This window comes from Herpailurus yagouaroundi, unplaced genomic scaffold (genome assembly GCF_014898765.1).
Source record: "Herpailurus yagouaroundi ecotype Mexico unplaced genomic scaffold, PumYag 182, whole genome shotgun sequence".
Classification (NCBI taxonomy): domain Eukaryota; kingdom Metazoa; phylum Chordata; class Mammalia; order Carnivora; family Felidae; genus Herpailurus; species Herpailurus yagouaroundi.
The window spans coordinates 5,634,272-5,649,330 of NW_024412413.1; the positions used below are offsets into that span (position 1 = coordinate 5,634,272).

Consider the following 15,059-nt stretch of genomic DNA (forward strand, 5'->3'; position numbering starts at 1 on the left):
TTTATTTATTTATTTATTTATTTATTTATTTATTTATTTATTTATTTTCAAGTTAGCTAACCTACAGTGTGGTCTTGGCTTCAGGAGTAGAACCCAGTGATCCATCTGTTACACACAACACCCGTGCTCGTCCCAAAAAGTGCCCTCCTTAACGCCCATCACCCATTGAACCTCTCTCCCTCACCCCAGCCCACCCCCATCAACCCTCAGTTCTCTGTATTTAAGAGTCTCTTGTGGTTTACCTTCCTCTCTGTTTTTATCTTATTTTTCCTTTCCTTCTCCTATGGTCGTCTGTTGAGTTTTTCAAATGCCACGTATGAGTGAAATCATATGATATCAGTCTTTCTCTGACTGACCTATTTCATTGAGCATAATATCCTTCAGTTCCATCCACATTGTTGCAAATGGCAAGATTTCATTCTTTTTCATCACCGAGTAATATTCCATCGAATATGTATACCATGTCTTCTTTATCCATTCATCAATTGATGGACATTTGGGCTCTTTCCATAATTTGGCTATTGTTGATAGTGCGTCTGTAAACATTGGGGTGCCTGTGCCCCTTCAAATCAGCATTTTTGTATCCTTTGGATAAATTCCTAGTAGTGCAATTATTGGGTCACAGGGTAGTTCTATTTTGAATTTTTTGAGGAACCTCCATACTGTTTTCCAGAGTGGCTGCACCAGTTTACATTCATACCAACGGTACGAAAGGGTTCGTCTTTCTCCACATCCTCGCCAACATCTATTAGTTTTAGCTATTCTGACTGGCGTGAGGTGGTATCTCACTGTGGTTTTGATTTGTATTCTCCTGTTGCTGAGTGATGTTGAACATTTTTTCATGCGTCTGTTAGCCATCTAGATGTCTTCTTTGGAAAAGTGTCTATTCATGTCTTTTGCCCATTTCTTCACTGGATTATTTGTTTTTTGGGTGTTGAGTTTGATAAGTTCTTTATAGATTTTGGATACTAACCCTTTATCTGATACGTCATTGGCAAATATCTTCTCCCATTCCATTGGCTGCCTTTTAATTTGTTGATTGTTTCCTTTGCGGCGCAGAAGCTTTTTATCTTGACGAGGTCCCAATAGTTCATTTTTGCTTTTATTTCCCTTGCCTCTGGAGACATGTCAAATATGAAGTTGCTGTGGCCAAGGTCAAAGAGGTTGCTGCCTGTTTTCTTGTGTAGGATTTTGATGGCTTGCTGTCTCACGTTTAGGTCTTTTATCCATTTTGAATTTATTTTTGTGGATGGTGTAATCAAGTGGTCTAGTTTCATTCTTCTGCAAGTTGCTGTCCAGTTTTCCCAGGCCGTTTGCTAAAGAGACTGTCTTTTTTCCATTGGATACTCTTTCCTGCTTTGTTGCAGATGAGTTGACCATACATTCGTGAGTCCATTTCTGGGTTCTCTATTCTGTTCCCTTGATCTATGTGTCTGCTAAGCAGCCTCCATGCTCACACAGAGCCCACCCAGCTCAGGGTTCAATCCCACGACCCTGGGATTGTGACCTGAGCCAAAATCAAGAGTTGGTCACTTAACTGACTGAGCTACCCAGGCACCCCTCATTCTTTTTTTAGTGGGAAACATCATCCCGTCTAACTGAACATTGAAAAGCAGAGGCCGACAGGGGTATCTGTAGGTTTGCATGATGAGATTCTGCAGCCCCCTTCTGATCAGAGTCCAGGGGGAAGTCGGCTTTGATTTCTGAGTGGGGTGGTCATAGGCCTTCAGGAACACACGTCCAGACTGATGGACCTGCGCTCAGGGGACGGTTGCAAGAGGGAAGAAAGGGAGAGGAGAGGGCTCTGATGATGTCGGTGGCCGTGGCCATTGTCAACAGGGAGGGGGACGTTGTTAAGGTTGACATTCCCACCGGTTTAACACGGGAAGCGTGTGCCCTCACTTACAGTGTGGGTGACTGCGCCTTGACGCGCTCCCCCTTATACATAGGGAGGTGACACTCTCAGCGGTGATCGTGATCTCTTTCCTGGCCTCTTTTGAGACCAGGGGCACAGACTGGCGAGACAGCTAGCCACGGTTAGCTGGCATGGGAAATGGAGAATGATGGGACAGCAAGGCTGATGGCATCCACACCGTCTCCCCTATCAGGTACCGCACTGCCTGAGCGACCAGTGGGCCCACACAAGCACAGTACACTTTCAGGAAGAAAAGCCATCCACTAATAAAGCATTGTGATGGTTTTAAGGTGCTTTTTTTTTTTTTTTTTTTTTGCATTAAGGAAGAACAGAGTTCAAGAGCGTAACCTTATTTCTGTTTTTCTCTTCATCCTCTTGTAGCATCACTTCTAAAAATCAATCTTGCGAGGAAAACATTATCCCCAAGTTATCTAGACACGAGGGTCACTCTGCGTCACTGAAGAAAGCACTACTGAATGCCAAGACCGTAAGAGTTCGAACCCCTTCCCTGGTGAAAACCTCACTGTTTCTCAGAACGAGAACACTCAGACCCGGGCTAACAAAAACTGTATTTTCATCCATTTACCCAACCAACACACGTTTTGAGCTCCTGCTTTAAGCTGGCAATTGTCCCGAGTGCTTAGGGATATAACCTCACTCCTGACCTCAGGAGCTGGCTGGGATTGGGAGGTCAGATAACATAAAATGTCCTGCACCGAGGTGAGGTTGATGCCAGGGGATGAGAACAGCTCATGGCAAGGTCGCTGAGGGTGCACTGTCTGCTCACCACTCACTGCCTAATGAGTAAGCCGGACCTGTTGAGCCTTCCTCACCCCAGCCCAGAGGGTGTGGGTTCATAACAACATGTGGCCCATCACAGGAACGTTTTCTTAGTTCTAAAGAGCCTCTTTAATGGTTTAATTATGCTGCGGAAGGAGGCTAATTCATGAATTTGTAACTCGCTTTAAATATTAGCTCCTGTCCCACCTTAATGTGTATTTAGAAAGCAGCATTTGGATACCTTGGAAACGTGCAACCTTTTCCCAAGTTGGCTGCTGACTGAGCACATTCAACAGCCGAATCCAGTAAACATGGAGGAGTCCAGTGACTTGCTTTGCCTCAGACTCAGATCTGACTGTGTGCAGAAGAGGAGACACTTGGCCTCGGCGCGAGCCTTCCTGCAGGGCGGCTGTAGGGCAGCGTTCTGGGGAGGAGCCCACGTGGCCTGGAGGCGGGCCTCAAGGTTCAGAGGTTTGCTGTCTATACTGGAGACTGTGGTTCCTCGTCTCCGTTGATCTAGAATGCCGTTGCTTATGGTTTCTGAGCCTAGTGTAGACTCAGAGATTTGGGGTTCTGTTTTCCTGGGGGAGGGGAGCATTTTAGCTAGCCTGCCTGTTCTAAGTAATCTTTAGAACTAGATGACCTGGTCTCTTACACTGAGTGAACGATGATAATGCGTGCTTACCACGTGCCGGGGACTGTCTCCTGTGACTTACCCGTCTTCACTCGCTTCCGCCTCTCCACACCTCTGTGAGGTAGACACTATCACGATCTCCGTTTAAGCCTTTCCCTTTGCCCTCATCTGCCGAGGAAAGGGAACTGCAGTGTTAAGTATCCGGCCTGAGGCTCCCAGCTCGTGAGTGGCGGGGCTTGACTCAAACCAGCTGCTCCAGAGGGAGGCCCACTGCAGCCTTGGGCAGAGCCGCCTGCGAATGTGTCGGCTGGGCCTCCTCTTGGACACAAGTGAAGGCTTTTGTGTGTTTACCCGTCTCAGCGCCTAGTGGTCCATTGACGTAATTTAATTAAAAACAGTGAAATCTCATCTCCGTTAATGGAGGGCTGTAATAACGCCAGCCGCTCCAAATATGAGACTGTTTAGCGGTCATTGATGTGCTGTTTCACAAACAGAACCGATCAACGAACACGCAGGGGTGAGGAATCGAGTGCCTGCCCCACGCTGGGCCATGCGTGCCTTGGGCCCTGGCACTGATCGCACAGATGAGTGACGCAAAGGCCTGGCCAATGATGAGCTCACACTCTGGAGTGACACATGACAGCAGTGAGCGTCTGATGCTTAGAGTTGCCGAATGCCAAGTGGGATTTCCGACCTCGCCCCACCCCCGACCGCCATTTGCCGTGGTCTTGGGCACGCTCTGGAACCCGGAAGGAGGCAGGCAGAGGGAGAGAGCCAGGAGTAGGCAGGAGAGGGCATTTTTGCCTGGCTGCAGAGGACAGTGGCGGGAAGCACGTCCCTCTGCTGCTATAGACAGGGATGCAGAATTGTTACAGAAAGAAAGGCAGCTTTACGTCTGCTCCGACTCTTGCCTCCCAAGTAGCTATGTGTGCTCTTTCCACACACCACCACCTTCCCTCTGAGTGACCCAGTCACCTCGATCACTTGTATTGAAACCTGGCGTGGCTCACTTTCTGTCACCCAGAAACTATTTGTACCCTACGTGTTTATCCACCCTTGTTTTCAGTGTTGTTTGCAGCCCACGTGATTTTCTCGGTAGAAAGTCCAAAAGAATCTTCCAGAACATACTAGAATTAATAACAGAAGTTAGAAGGTCAGTGTTCAAACATCAGTAGTATTTCTATAAGCTGCAGTAATCAATTAGAAAAGTAAACTTTAAAATATCATTTCTAATAATTTTATTAAAAAAAATCAAATGCCTAGAAACATAACCTAACAAAAAAAAAATGAAAATTCTCTACACTGAAGACTACAAAGATTGCTTATAGAAATAATAACAAGTCCTTCACAAACCTCCGGTAAATATCAGAGGAAGCAATGCCTCCCAACTCATTCTCTGAGGCCGATGCTACTTTAATACTAAAGCCAGACAAAGAGATCACAAGAAAACGAACAACCAATATCCTTCATGAATATTGTTGTAGAAATTCTCAGCAAGACATAAGTAAACCAAATCCAGCAACACAAACAAAAGATTAAATGCTATGACCATGTGGGATTTATCCCAGGATTGCAGGCTTGGTTCGACTTCCAAAAAATCAATTAATATAGTACACAATGTTAATAGAATTAAGGGAAAAGAACCACACGATCGTCTTGAAAGATGCAGAAAAAGGATTTGCAAAATCCAGCCCTGTTTCATGATAACTTTCAACAGATCAAGAGCAGGGAAATTCTTTAAACTGATGGAGGGCATCTACAACGAACCCATAGCTAACAGCACAGTTAACGGTAAGAGACTGAATAGTTTCCCCCAGGATGACGAAAAACACAAAATGTCAACTTTTGCTACTTCTCTGCAACATTGTACTGAAGTTCTAGACAATGCAATCCTGGAAGAAAAGAAATAGAAGGCATCCAGATTGGAGAGGAAGAAGTAAAACTGTCCTTACTTACAGACAACACAGTGGACACACACAGACTTCTGCAAATAATAAATGTGTTCATCAAGGTTGTAGAATATAAGACCAATATACCAAAATCAGTTACATTTCTATCAACTAGCAACGAACAATCTGAAAAGGAACTTCAGAAAGCAGTGCCACTCACAATAGCATCAACAAGTATAAAATACCCAGTAGTAAATTTAACAAAAGTGCCAGACTTGTACACTGCAAATTACAAAACACTATTAAAAGAAATTAAATAAAATGTAAATAAATGAAGAAACATTCCACAGTCATGGATTGGAAGATTCGGTAGTATTGAGATGGCAGTTCTCTCCAAATTGATCTATAGGTTCAACAGGTTCAATGCAAACCCTGTTGAAATGCCAACTGTCTATTTTTTTAATGTTTATTTATTTTTGAGAGAGAGAGAGAGAGAGAGAGAGAGAGCATAAGCAGGAGAGGGGCAGAGAAAGAGGGAGACACAGAATCCAAAGCAGGCTCCAGGCTCTGAGCTGTCAGCCCAGAGCCCAACGTGGGGCACGAACTCACGAACCTTTGAGATCATGACCTGAGCCAAAGTCAGACGCTCAACCGACTGAGCCACCCAGGCACCCCAATTTTTTTCAACTGTCTTTTTTTTTTGCAGAAATTAAAAATTGACTTTAAAATTCATATGGAAATGAAAAGATTGCCAAATAGCCAAAACCAGTCTGGGAAAAAAAGAACAAAGTTAGAGCACTTTGGGATCTTAGTACAGAGCTATGGTGTCAGAACAGTGTGGCAATGGCAGGAGGATAGACAGATTGCTCAATGGAACAGAACCGAGAGTCCAGAAATAGACCTTAATGTTCATGGTCAATCCATCTTTGACAAGATCAGTGGGGGAGAGGATCATCTTTCCAACAAATGGTCCTGAGACTGTTGGATAGCCATGTGCAAAAAAGAGGAACTGCCTTGCCACATACACAACTAAAAATGGACCATAAACCTAAATATAAGAGTTAAAATGACAAAACTCTTAGAAGAAGGCATGTGCGTAAATCTTTGTGACCTGTGTTGGGCAAGTATTTCTTAGGACACTAAAAGCATGATCCATAAAGGGGGAAAAAGCCCCATAAACTGGAATCATCACAATTAAAGAATTGTGCTCCAAATGATACCATTAAGTATCTCCCAGAATGTTCTGGGAGAAAATAAATGCAAATTATATATTGGGTAAGGGACTTGCCTGGAGACTATGTAAGAACTCTTCGAACTCAGTAAGAGGACAACCCAATGTAAAAAATGGGCAAAATATTTGAATAGACGTTTCATCAAAGAAGATACACGAGGGGCACCTGGGGGGCTCAGCCAGTTGAGTGTCCGACTTTGGCTCAGGTCACGATCCCGCGGTCCGTGAGTTCGAGCCCCGCGTCGGGCTCTGTGCTGACGGCTCAGAGCCTGGAGCCTGCTTGGGATTCTGTGTCTCCCTCTCTCTCTGCCCCTCCCCCACTCGCACCCTGTCTTTCTCTCTCTCTCTCTCAAAACTAAACATTAAAAAATTAAAAAAAAAAAAGAAGACATATGAATGGCCAATGAGCACGTGAAAAGATGGTCAACATCCTTAGACACCAGGGATGCGAGTCAGAAGCATGCTGGTGCACCACTTGCCAGTTTATGGTGACGATGAAGTCACAAAGGCAGCAGTCAGTGGACCACGTCAGGGACGTGGACGTGGACTTTTCTCTCCTACTGGTGGAAATAGAAAATGGTACAGCTGCCGTTGAAACAACATGGTCGTTTCTTTAAAATTTAAACAGAAACCTACCACCTGACCCAGCAATTCCACTCACAGGTAGCTGCCCAAGGGAAGTAGAAACATTTTGTCCACACGAAGACTTGTGTGCAGATGTTCGTACCCACGTTATTCATAATCTCCAAACGAGGCGATCCAAGTGTTTTTCTGCGTGTGGTAAGAGAAACAAAATGTGGCATATCCATACAGTGGAATAATAACAAGGATGAAAAGGAACGAAGTACCGATCCATGGCGCATCCTGGATCGAACCGCGAAAATGTTATGGCAGGTGATAGAAGCCAGATGCAGAATGCATACTGATGCATAAACTGTATGCTTCTGTATACACGAAATATCCAGACCAAAGCAAACACCAAGAGACAACAAATAGATCGGTTGCCTTGGGTCGGGGACGGAAGTGAGGAGTGGCTGCAAGTGGACGCGAGGTTTCTCTTGTGACGGAAATGTTCCGGAACCAGATGGTGGTTGATGGTTGCACAATGCTATACGCTTACTGAAAACCATAATTGTCCTACTTGGACAATAAATAGTTGATTATCACTCCCAAGCTAAAAAGTAAGCGGGCATACATTCCTCTAAATTATCTAATTTTCCCTGAGACAACCTTGTATCCTTTTCTGGCTTTGGACCCCAAAGTAACGGTTGACATTTGCACACACCACTTTGTCACTTAGTAAGCCCCTCTGCCACGTTAATATTCACACTCCCTATGAGGAGGTAGGGGTTCTTTATTCCCCCTGTTTTTTTCCAGTAAACAGTATCTCAATTTTGATACTTAATTTACTTATTGGTAATTTTTTATTCTGGCGGAAGAATTTGCCTCACAGTATTTTGCTGATAATATGTTTTCTTTATGCAGCATGGCTGAGATTTTTCTTGCTAAGTAATTGTCCATTTATGTAATTGATGAGGTTGGTGGTAGTGAAAATAAGCATCATTAATATTTTTAGTAAATCGGCAAGTTGCTAATTGAATTGCCGGGAAGTTGTGTGCCCTGTATGACGGAGCCATATAGCCCTCAGGTGGGGACAGGGTAGGAGGAACTGTCACCGCCAGCGCTCAGCCTGTCCTGGGGAGGGCATCAGCCTGTGCCTGAGAGATGGGTCTCCCTCCTCTCTTGGGGCCCTCTCTTGCCCGTGCCCTGACAGACAGCATTGTGGGAGCAGCCCTGCAGGGTCCCAGCGTCCCCCGACCCTTGCCCCACCCCACACACTGCCCTTGGCTCCCAGTGTTACATAGTGACCACCATATATATATATATATACACACACATATATATAAATGTATATATATACACATATATAAATGTATATATATACATACAATGTTTGATGTTATATATGTGTATGTTATATATGTTATATATATGTTTATGTTATATATGTTATATATATATAATGTTTTCCTTCCTTTTTCCTTTTTTTAAAAAAATCCCCTTGTATACATTCTCATGCTCAGAAACCCGACGGACGAATAACAGGGGAAGAATTGCGACGTATTCTAAATTGCGAGGTTGTAAAAATCAGCGATTCAGAATTCAAAGAACTAATGCAGACCCTTGACCCTGGGGGCACTGGATGGGTCAACGTCAACACGTTCATCCAACTGCTTGAAGAGAACCCTGAGGTGAGTTTTACAACAACTCCATGTTTGATTTTCTCTTTATGGCAGGAAATTAAGTATTTTTAGTGAAATATGGGATGCAGGTGAAATTGGCCTTAAATAAATGACTACACGTTTTTCAGCTGAGTTGATTTTCATTTTAAGGAAGAGTTAAGTGTTTGAGTTGTTTGATTTTAACTCTTGATGTCTAAATCTTATCCAAGGGTGATGTTTGACGTTTTCTGGGAAGCCATCCTAGAATGAGGGCACCTATATATGCAGGATGTAACCTTCTTTTCACAGCGTGCCAGTGACACCCCTCCTGCAACCGCGTCTTACACAGTTTCCCATTTTAAACAGTAACTGTTTATTGCCTCTAGTGACCAATACTTTTCTTTTTTTTTTTTAATTTTTAATGTTTATTTGTTTTTGAGAGAGAGAGAGAGAGAGAGAGCACGAGCGGAGGGAGGGGCAGAGAGAGAGGGAGACAGAATCTGAAACAGGCTCCAGACTCTGAGCTGTCAGCACAGAGCCGGACGCGGGGCTGGAACTCAGAAACCGTGAGATCGTGGCCTGAGCCGAAGCGAGATGCTTAACCGGCTGAGCCACCCAGGTGCCCCCAATACTTGCTTTTCCTTTGATGGAAAGGCTGACAGAATTTTATTATTAGAAATGTTGTTTTGTAATTTTTTTATTTTTTATTTTTTTTTAACGTTTATTTTTTTGGGACAGAGAGAGACAGAGCATGAACGGGGGAGGGGCAGAGAGAGAGGGAGACACAGAATCGGAAACAGGCTCCAGGCTCCGAGCCATCAGCCCAGAGCCCGACGCGGGGCTCGAACTCACGGACCGCGAAAATAATGACCTGGCTGAAGTCGGACGCTTAACCAACTGCGCCACCCAGGCGCCCCTGTAATTTTAATAGCTATTAGCGCTTAAAAATTTTAAGAACTTTAAAAAATTAGATTAGTGTCAGGCAATGCATTGGATAGGCATTGGGAGATTCTTGTTGAAGTGTTTCTTATAGACTTCTTTTAGCAGGTGCAAATTAGCTTTTCATCAATGTTACGATTTCCTGAGCACCCACCTTGTGCAAGGTGGCGACCGCATCCTAAACCAACGTCGTTTGGTCCTTCTTGAGTCCTAGTTCAAAAGTAAGTCCCAGGGCCCTCACACAGGACAGAGTGATTGGACCTTTTCCTGAACTCTGCTGTGCGGCTCCTGTGTTAGCTGCTGAGAATTGTGGCTTCTGACCATCACAGCAACCCCACACGCAGCATCTTTCTCGAAAAACAAAATATGGGGGGGGGATGCATCCAATTTCGTCTCAGGTCATGATCTCACCATTTGTGAGTTCAAGCACTGTGTGGGGATCTGTGCTGACAGCTCGGAGCCTGGAGCCTGCTCGGATTCTGTCTCTCTCTCTCTGCCCCTCCCCTGCTCTCACTGTGTTTCTCTCGAAAATAAATAAACATAAAAAATTAAAAACAAAACATGGACATGGAAACCATCTGCTCTCCACGTGGCAAGTGGCATGGTCTTTGCTTAATATAAACCACACCCGGCAGTCTCCATGCTTAAAAGCCTCAGATGGGTGTCAGGGCTCCTAGGTGAAAGCTGAGGTTCCTACCCTGGTTGGTAAGGGACCCACATGGTCTAGCCCTGCTGCCCGGCTCCCAGAAGCCTCATAGGCCACACTGGCTCGGGTCCTGGGGCGCCCCCAGGTCCCTCCTCCATTCTTGGGGTGCTGCTGCTCTTGCCAGGATTCCATCCATGCCGCTCTCCCCTGCTGGGGCCATTCTGCAGGTCTTGGGGCACCGGTGCCTTCCCAGGGACCCTCTGTGGCACCTCTGGCAGCCACCGACCTCACACACCTGCCCAATCATGGTGTCACAACTTTGTCATTATGTGGTCACGTCTCCACAAAGACGGAGGCCCATCGTGGCCACGGGGGCTAGCCCGGTGCCGGGCACTCACAAAACAGTGTGGTGAGTGGATGAATGAACATAGACGAACGAACCAGAAAGATTAGAAAACACAGGTGCGCACATAGAAGGAAAAGAAAAACACCACTAATTCTAACGTTGAGGACTTGTTACCCACTCACTGTTACCCTTTGTTGTATGTGCTTATGAACCCATACACCCACACACGCGTTGTTTTCAGCTTTGTTGCCGTTATTATACAAAAGCTGTGCATATTTAATTTATGCAATTTTATGAGTGAGATACATACTTTGATATATGATATCTATTCTATTTTATTTTTTTTTATTTTTTTTCAACATTTTTTTATTTATTGTTGGGACAGAGAGAGACAGAGCATGAACAGGCGAGGGGCACAGAGAGAGGGAGACACAGAATCGGAAACAGGCTCCAGGCTCTGAGCCATCAGCCCAGAGCCCGACGCGGGGCTCGAACTCATGGACCGCGAGATCGTGACCTGGCTGAAGTCGGATGCTTAACCGACTGCGCCACCCAGGCGCCCCAATTTTAAAATGAGATACTATAGGGGCACCTGGGTGGCTCAGTTGGTTAAGCGTCCGCCTCTTGATTTCAGCTCAGGGCATGATCTCACGGTTCATGAGTCTGAGCCTCTGTGCTGACAGTGTGGAGCCTGCTTGGGATTCTCTCCCTCTCCTTCTCTCCCTGTCCTTCCCCCACTCACGCACTTTCTCTCTCAAAATAAATAAATAAACTTAAAATAAAATGAAATGAGATCCTATAATTAATGACTTTTCAGTCCATGCTGTCCCTTATTAACATGCTGTTAACACCGTTAATAAAAATTCTGTATGATCTTAAAAGATACAGAGTAACGATTCCCTGTTGCAATGCAGGTGTTTGGTTTTTTCCCCTTTTATAAATTTTGCTACAGTGAATATGGTGGTGCCTGCTTTTTCAACCACCCTAGGAGTATTCTTTTAGTGTAGATTTCTAGAAATGGCATTATTGGGTCAAAGGATACATTTCATTCTTTAAGTTAGCTTAATTGTTTGAGAAGGTGCAAAATGCAAAAGGTGCAAACGGGAACACGGTGACAGTTAAGCTTTTCTTCCATCTCTGTTCCCTCCCCACCCCCACAGGTGGTTGCTGCCGCCCCACGGCCTGTGGATTTAGCAGACTGTCCACGATTAGCCCGTGTCGATACTGGCAATAGGCCTCCTTTCTCATTTTTACTATTCTGAAAGGCAGAAATGCCATCCCATTGTTGTTTTGTGTTGCGTTTACTTGCTAGGTGATAGACTTCTTTTACGTTTATTGTACTTTTTTTTTTTTTTTTTAAATAAGTTCAGGTTGAATGCTATTATCCCCATTTCCAGGTGGGGATTAGTGGGCAAACTCATTTGCTCACGAACTCAAAGTGAATTGGCGAATCAGGAGCAAGGCTGACAGTCCGTGTCTGTCTGCCTCCAAAGGTCCTCCTGCCTTTATGAGTGATTTGTGTTTATATACTTTTCTCTTTCCCAATTAGACAGGAAAACAAGTCGCAGACCCCAAAACGCCTCTCTTCCTGGCTTGGGATTCAGTAAGTAACACTTTCCCACGTGGTCCCAGGGTGCCACCACCCCAGGTTACAAATGTGCCGCTTGGTAGATATGTTTGTTTGCTTTTTTTATGATAGGTGGAAGAGATCGTCCATGACTCAATTACTAGGAATCTACAAGCCTTCTATAAAATGCTACAGGCATATGACCTCGGAGACACAGGGCTCATTGGTCAAAATAATTTCAAGAAAATCATGCACATATTCTGCCCCTTTTTAACGGCTGAGCGTTTACTGAAGTAAGTTTCTTGGTAACAAAATTAATCTGTGTCGTGTTTTCATCAAGCCCGTTTATAATCCTCAACCTTTTCCTACATATGTTTGCAGTACCGATAGGGAGGACTGATAATAACTGCTGGTTACTGGGTGCTCACTAACGTAGGACACTGGTCGGGAGTTGGGCATGTGCTCTATGATTTAGTCCTCGCGACAACCACGGAAGGTGGCTGCTACTCCTTTTCGTGGGTAAGGAAGCCGAGGTCTGGAGAAGCCACGTAGCTATTCAGAGTCGTGTAGCCCGGAGGCCGTGTGCAGCCTCGTTCCTTCCCGGTCTCCGTGACTTCTCTGCTCTCAATCGTGATACCATTTTTCCCTCCCGGGGCGTCTGGCTACGATCAGCCATCCTGTGGAGAGACGCCGGGATTGTGGCTCTATCTCACTTGAGTTTAAACTTGCCTCGTGGTGGCTGAGCGAAGCTGGAGGGGGGCAGGGATCTTAAGAGAGAGAAGAGGGCCCCTGAGGGTCTCCTGCCCCTGTGTCTCGTTCACCCTGCCCACGGCTGCCCTTGGGGCGTGGGGCCCCTTGACCCCTCTCTGCAGTGACCTTGAGAACCTACGACCTGAATCTTGCCATTGTGCAGGGGGTGACGCTTCCCACATGACTACCCGAACGTCCCGCTGTCCGCCGAAGCTTGTTGCTGTAGGACTCGGAGCTGCATGACCTTAGAGACTGGTGCATGTGTCCTGCTGTGGACGGTGATCTGGGAGATTACTTTCGGTGGAAATCCAATAGGGTCGGGGGGGAAGGAAGTTACTCTAATTCCCTTTCAGTCCTCTCGCGTGGAAAGTTTAAAATCTTGTATTTGTCGCTTTTGATTGCATTACATCGATTTCAGGTGACCCAAAACACAGTCGGTCTCCTGGTAGCTGTTGGCCGCTTGAGTCTCCTCTCTGTGAACCTTCCTGTTTCCTGACCCGTTTTCCCTGTGGTTGGTTTTTGTAGGAAAAGAAGGCTTTACAGGAAGAGGGTGAGGCCGAGGCTTTCCTGAGCAGGAGGGGCTCGCAGAGCTCGGTGTTTGCGTTCATCTGAGTTTATCGGACGTTTGCAGAAAGGCCGGTTTGCTGGAGGGTGGGAAACATGGGAAAGGGGAGAGACAGGTGGCAGCAAGTCCAGAGAGAGGGTTCTAGAGGGAGCTCAGGGGGCACTGGGTGGGGCCCGGGCAGGGGAAGAAGCGAGTGTGCAGAGGAGTGGAGGCACATTGGGCGGCTGGCGAGTCACGTGGGGCTGTCGGGGCAGGAAGTTATATAGGGAAGAACAGCAGGGCTGCTGCCGAGGGCCAGGCAGGAATGACCCAGCCCAACCAGGGGACGGGTCAGCCGGCAGGGCGTCTTGACAGGTCATCTGGTTCCCTAGCAGCATCTTAGAATCACCTGGAGAGCTCTGAAACCCCCAGTGCCCATGCCCTGTCCAGGACACCGTTATATTGAAGCCCCCCACTGGCTCTCACGTGCAGCCGTGGTGGACAAGCACAGCCCAGGGGTCAGGTGACAATTTCAGACTTGTGCTTTGCAAGGATTACCGTGGAGAAAGTGCAGGGCGAGGGGAGGATGGGTGGGTGACGCGGAGGTGGCGGTGGCACCACAGAGGGGCGGCTGCGGGTGGTAAGCTTGACAGAAGGACGAGACCCGGTGACTGGACGTGGAGGTGGACGGGGGCGGGGGAGGGGGCCCCGATGCCGGCCAGAGGCAGTGTCGTCGGCCAGTTAGGAAACACGGAGTGACACTCCGGAAGGAGACTCCCAGAGGGTGTGGGTGCACAGAGCGGCCTGGGCTGCAGCACGGTTTGGAGTCTTCCTTGCACGGACGGCCTGAGCATCTGTTCCGCAGGGGTTCATCTGGGAGCACAGAGCAGACCGTCTGAGGTGAGAGGGTGCGGGTAGGACCTGGCGGAATACCACCCACTCACCAGTGACCTGGCTGGCACAGCCAGCAAGGGAGGCGGAGAATTCTGGTCAGGGTGACGGTCCAGAGCCTGTGGTGTTGGGTGCTCAGGGAGCAGGAGGAAGTCTGTGGGTCAGGGGGCACGCGGGACGGAAGCACGGGGTGAGCACTCACACAGAGTGGCTGCTGCCTTAGCAGACTAGGCCTCAGGAGAGAAGCAGGACCCGTGGGGCTGGAAGGGGCGAGGTGGACCCAGCAGGTGCGGTGAGCTTGCAAGGAGGTTGGAGAATGCAGTGTTGAGAAGTGATTGACTCCCGAAGCTCCAGTACCCGGGGTAGAACAGCGTCCGCGTGTGGTCAGGGCTTAGTAAGTGTTGAGTGAAGGATGAAAGGAAGGAAGGGAGGGAGGAAAGAAGAAAAGGGGGAAAGAAGGGAGGAAGGAAGAAAGGGGGAAGGAGGGAGGGAGGGGGGAAGGGAGGGAGGGAGGAAGGGGGAAGGGAGGAAGGAAGAAAGAAAAATAAGTAAGCTGGGGCGCCTGCGCGGCTCAGTCAGTTGAGCCTCTGACTCTTGATTTCAGCTCAGGTCATGATCCCAGGGTCATAGGATTGAGCCCCACATCTGGGCTTAAGATTCCCTCTCCCTCTCCCTCTCCCTCTCCCTCTCCCTCTCCCTCTCCCT

General features: G+C 47.0%; 1 protein-coding gene across 7 annotated transcripts in view; it reads left to right on the top strand.

Moving 5' to 3' along the window:
* The window catches only part of EFCAB6 (EF-hand calcium binding domain 6), a 249,329-nt gene that overhangs the window by 115,788 nt on the left and 118,482 nt on the right, over positions 1–15,059 (top strand). For 6 of the 7 annotated variants that reach the window (XM_040490605.1, XM_040490608.1, XM_040490604.1 and 3 more), the window contains 3 exons: positions 2,297–2,402; positions 8,534–8,701; positions 12,302–12,462. In XM_040490605.1, the coding sequence (XP_040346539.1) occupies positions 2,297–2,402; positions 8,534–8,701; positions 12,302–12,462 (435 nt within the window). The remainder of the gene's footprint in view (positions 1–2,296; positions 2,403–8,533; positions 8,702–12,301; positions 12,463–15,059) is intronic. The other variant, XM_040490609.1, reaches the window with a different exon arrangement.